This window comes from Entamoeba invadens (assembly GCF_000330505.1).
Source record: "Entamoeba invadens IP1 unplaced genomic scaffold scaff_1105074724939, whole genome shotgun sequence".
Taxonomy (NCBI): domain Eukaryota; phylum Evosea; order Mastigamoebida; family Endamoebidae; genus Entamoeba; species Entamoeba invadens.
Window position 1 is genome coordinate 5,768 of NW_004440180.1, and position 5,229 is coordinate 10,996.

Below are 5,229 nucleotides of genomic sequence, written 5' to 3' on the forward strand. Positions count from 1 at the left end.
TATGTTAAATAATTACAACTTATATTTTTATTATTATGTAATATTTAATTATAAAAAACTTTTATATATTAAATTCGAGTCAATTACACATTTAAATAAGACTTTAGATAAAAGATTTATTTCAAATTTCAATTCATTTTAAATAATTATTCAATGGATATACATAAAACCAAAAGTTGTCCAATTTTTAAGACCGAATATTTTTTAAAAAAATTATGGTTAAAACCAATTCGCTAAACACACTAAAATGACTTAAACTCAAATATATGTTTGTGATAATTAAGACTCAAAAAGAGTCTTTTGAATTTTGTTGAATTTTTCATGTTGATCTTTGCGACTTGTTTAACAATAAAGAAAAATCGTTCAACACAATTAAATTTTTTGCAAAAGGTAAATATAAAACACAATACGTTATGTTGAAACTGAAAATAAGCTTTATTGAACGGATAAAACGAAGATAAATGGAGTTTGTCGAAGTAGTATATAAATTATGCGGATTTAGGGTGGACAACATTTTAACTATATTTTCTAATAATTTAACTAAAATCGCGAGGACGCGTTTTCAAATCGTTTTCAAATTTTCCCAAAATTTAGAAAACTTTTATTTTAAAAAATAAAATTGAAAACGTAACTATTTATTTTTCTAAAAAGTTTCATTTGAAATTTCATTTTTTATTTTCCATAAAATGAACACTGATAAAGAACAATACAGACTTAAGAATTTCTATAATTTTACTAATACTTATTCTGAAGATGATATTTTAAACTGTTTTACTATTAAAGCTGGAACTATTAAAGCTGCTTCTACTAAAATAAATAATAAAGAATGCAGAAAAGAATTAATTGCTATGGGTATTGAAACAAGAGATTTATATTTACATTACAAAGCAAAATTGGAAGCTCAATTAAAAAGAATGAAAGATAACAAGAAAAGTACTATTAAATTAGAACAACCATTTTTATCAAAAGTTTTCAATAAATTAAACAAAACCGATAAACAAACTTTTGGTTTAATTAATAAAAAAGCAACATTAATCAAAGATTTAGATGAAGAAAAAATTCAAAAAGAACTTGACAAAAAGAATTTAGAATGGAGTTTAAATAATATTTCTTTTGATGATATTGAAGATAATGATGATTTAATGAGAGAAGATATGTATAAAAAATTTGAAGAAGAATTAAGAATTAACGCTGAAAGGAAGAATTATTTTAAAGAATTGAAAGAAAAAGAACAATATGAAAACAATATGGAAGAATATAAAGATATGATTGAAGAAATTGAAGATCACACTAAAATTAATACTAAAGTAACTTATGATAGAGTTAATAAAATAATTAAAGCAGATTTTAGATGTGGTTTTAGAGAAAAATTAAAAAGAATTCAATTAGTGAGAGAGTATTTTATCGATTTAATTAAATCAGTTCCTTCTACCACTGAAATAGTTTATAAATATTTACTTAGTCAAGATGGATGGAAAACTTATATGTTAAATACCAAAGACGCCATTGATGAATTTCTTAATTCTGTTTCTGAAGAATCCATGTGTTTTATCAATAAACAAGAAGTAAATGATTCTATAGATTCTACTTTTTATGTTCAACAAACTATTCCAGAACCATTATTCATATTAGAATTAAAAATATCTCCATATCATTATACTGAAGATCTTATTCATCAATACAAAACTACTGGCGGAAGCTTTTTCCCTTATCATTATAAACCAGAATTTGAAATATTTGGTCAATATCTTGCTAAAGCACAAATATTCAGTTCATTGATTGATGAAAATGGAAAGGTTAGATCAGAATTTGATTTAAATTGTTTCACTTATGCTTTAAAACAAGCTAATGTCGATGATGAAACTTTAGAATTAGTATTAATTCATTGTAGAGGTCGTTATCAAAAAGCTAAAATGTTAGATGAATTATGTAAATCGGCTCATATTCGAATTAGAATTGATAGAGAATGTACTGACAATAATAAAAAACATGATAAAAACCGTAAAATAGATTATTATGGTTGTGAACTTAAAGATGCCAAATATAATTTAGAAATGTTTTTATATAGAGATTCTTTAATGAAAGGCGATCATTATATTTTGAATATTGATATTCCAATTACTCCATTTTATCTCAAAAATAGAGAAGAAATTAATAATTGGACTATTACTCATAATAAAAGTATAAAATCAATGTTTAATAAACAACGTTATAATAAAAATAAACAATGTTATGAAGTTAAACCAGGTGCTAAAACTACTATCAAATTATCAGATCTTATTTTATATATTAGAGATCATAATGGATTTGAACCTTATTCTCTTTCTGATGTTTTACATTTGAAATCTGATTTATCTGAATATGTATTACAATCATTAAATACACTTGAATATCTTCCTTTCGAAACAAGAAAAATTGAAATCAAAGAAAATAAACGAAAAGAAGTAGATCATTCTTATTGGTATGCTGATTTTGAAGCTTCAACACAAGGATATCATAATCCATATTGTGTTTGTTATTCTAAAAGAGGTGAAGATAAAATTTATAATAAATATGGAAAAGATTGTGCTTATGATTTCTTATGTGATTTACCTCATAATGCTGTTTGTTATTTTCATAATCTTAAATATGATGGTTCATTCCTTGCTAAATATGGTGTTAATAGATGTATTAAGAAGGGTGGTAAAATTATGCAAATGACTCTTAAATTTAAAGGTAAACAATTAACTTTCAAAGATAGTTTAGCATTGATTACAGCTCCATTATCAGCTTTTCCTAAGATGTTTGGTTTATCTAATATTCAGAAAGAAATTTATCCATATAACTATTATAGTAAAGATAATATTATTCACAATATTGGGAATATTTTAGAAGCTGATTTATATGAAACTAAACAATGGAATAAAGATCAATTTGATTTATTTATCAATAATATTGATTCAATTGAAGATTGTCGAATTGATGATTTTCATTTCAACATGGAGCTTTATTGTAAGTTTTATTGTAATCAAGATGTAAGAATCTTAAAACAAGGTCATTCCAAATTTAGAGATATGTGTTTAGAATATTTAAATATTGATATTGATAAAGTAATTTCAGCAGCTTCTTTAGCTAATACTTACTTTAAGCATAACGTATATTCAAAAATAAATAATTTAAAAGAATATGGAGGAAAAGTTAGAGAATTTATTCAAGGAGCTATTTATGGAGGTAGATGTATGACTAGAGATAATAAAAAGTGGTATGTAAATGATGAATTATATGATTATGATGCTTGTTCATTATATCCTTCAGCTATTAATAGATTAAAATTAGCAACTGGTTCTCCAATAGTTATTTCTGAAAATATGTTAAATAATGATTATTTACTTAATCATCTCATGGATGAACAACAATTAGAACCTACTGAAAGTAAATTCATTTCTGCTTTTCTTGTTGATATCGAAATTACTAAAGTAAATAAGAAATTACATTTCCCATTGATTGTTAAAAAGACTAAACAAGGTAATAAAAACGTTAATGAATTATGTTCTATGAGAGTTGATAATATATTATTAGAAGATCTTATTAAATTCCAACAGATTGAATATAAAATAATTAGAGGTTATTATTGGACTGGTAATAAGTCTGATTTATTATCTAATGAGATGGCTAAATTGTATAATTTGAGAAGAGATTTTAAGAAACAAGGTAATCCAGTTCAGGAAGTATTTAAGTTAATTATGAATTCATCATATGGTAAAACTATTCAAAAACCCATTAAATCAGAATTAGTTTATAAACAAATTTCAGTTAAAAATAAAAAGAATGAAATTCAATATGATGCTGATAGATATTTAAAGAAGAATTCATTATTAGTTAAATCATTTTATGACGTAGCTGATAATATTAGATGTTTTGAAACTATTAAATCTTTTGATGATTTCTTTGTTCCGAATCTGATTGGTGTTCAAACTTTAACAATGAGTAAGAGAATTATGAATGAAGTTATGTGTTTAGCAGAAGATCTCAATATTCCAATTTATTATCAAGATACTGATTCTATGCATATTTTAAAATCAAGAATTAACGAATTAGAAAATGAATATTTTAAGAAATATAATAGAGTTCTTAGAGGATCTGATATGGGTCAATTCCATCCAGATTTTGATGAATTATCTGGAGATGTTACTAGTATTGAATCATACTTCTTGGGTAAAAAAGCTTATTGTGATAAATTAACTAATGAAAATAATGAAATAGAACATCATCTTAGATTAAAAGGTATACCTAATAATTTATTAAATTGTCAATATGAAGATCCGTTAGAATTATATAAGAAACTATATGATGGAGAATCGTTTAATTTTAATCTTTTACAACTTAGACCATCATTTGAATTTACTAAAGATTTTAAAATTAAATCAAGATCTCAATTCTGTAGAAATATTAAATTTAATAGTGAATTGGGTTCATTTTAAAAAAATATAAATGTCAAAGGAACAAGAATTATCTAAATTTTATAATACTTATAAAAATAAAATAGAATATGCATATAATAATAGAGATAAATTATATGGGATTAATCCTAATACTAACTCAAAGCACAATTTAAAAAATTTTTATTCTGGTATTTATAATTATTTTAATATTAGTAATAATAGAACACAAAAATTATTAGATGATATATATGATATATATACTACTAATAAACGAAGTATAAATGCAAGTATATCTAAAATGCTAGAAGTTACTGGTTCACATGAATTTAAAAAAGATGCAAATACACCTAAACCAGAAGTTAAAGAAATTAAACAAACACCAGAAATTCAATTAAATGCTGAATTAAGACCTCAGCCAACAGCCTATGGCGTGAGTTTCTCGTCTATTCAACCACACGGTACAACCACTACTATAGCTACTTATCCACCAACTAATTATTTTAAGAAAGATAGAACAATTAAACAATTATTTAATGTAGATATGAATCAATATGTTCCATCATTAGCTAAAAATATATATACTTATTTCAATAACAAAGATATAATTTATGCTAATAATTTTAAACCATCTCCACCTAAATATTCATTTTATAATAAAAATTTTGCTTATAAATTTGTTGCAATACCAAATACTTATATGTTTGATATATTGTATTTCTCTGATAAAGATAAGAGAGTAACTCAACAAAATATGATAAACCATCTGTAAAAATAAATTTTGATCACAGAGTTCATAAAAATAATTCAT

The 5,229-nt window shown here is 23.6% G+C and overlaps 1 protein-coding gene across 1 annotated transcript; it reads left to right on the forward strand.

Annotated features, from left to right (window-relative positions):
• Positions 1-686: 686 nt before the first annotated feature.
• Positions 687-4,460, forward strand: EIN_417710 (hypothetical protein; the record flags this gene model as incomplete). The annotated part of the gene is made up of 1 exon (XM_004254675.1): positions 687-4,460. The coding sequence occupies one exon, from the start codon at positions 687-689 to the stop codon at positions 4,458-4,460; it is 3,774 nt and encodes a 1,257-aa protein (XP_004254723.1).
• Positions 4,461-5,229: the final 769 nt, after the last annotated feature.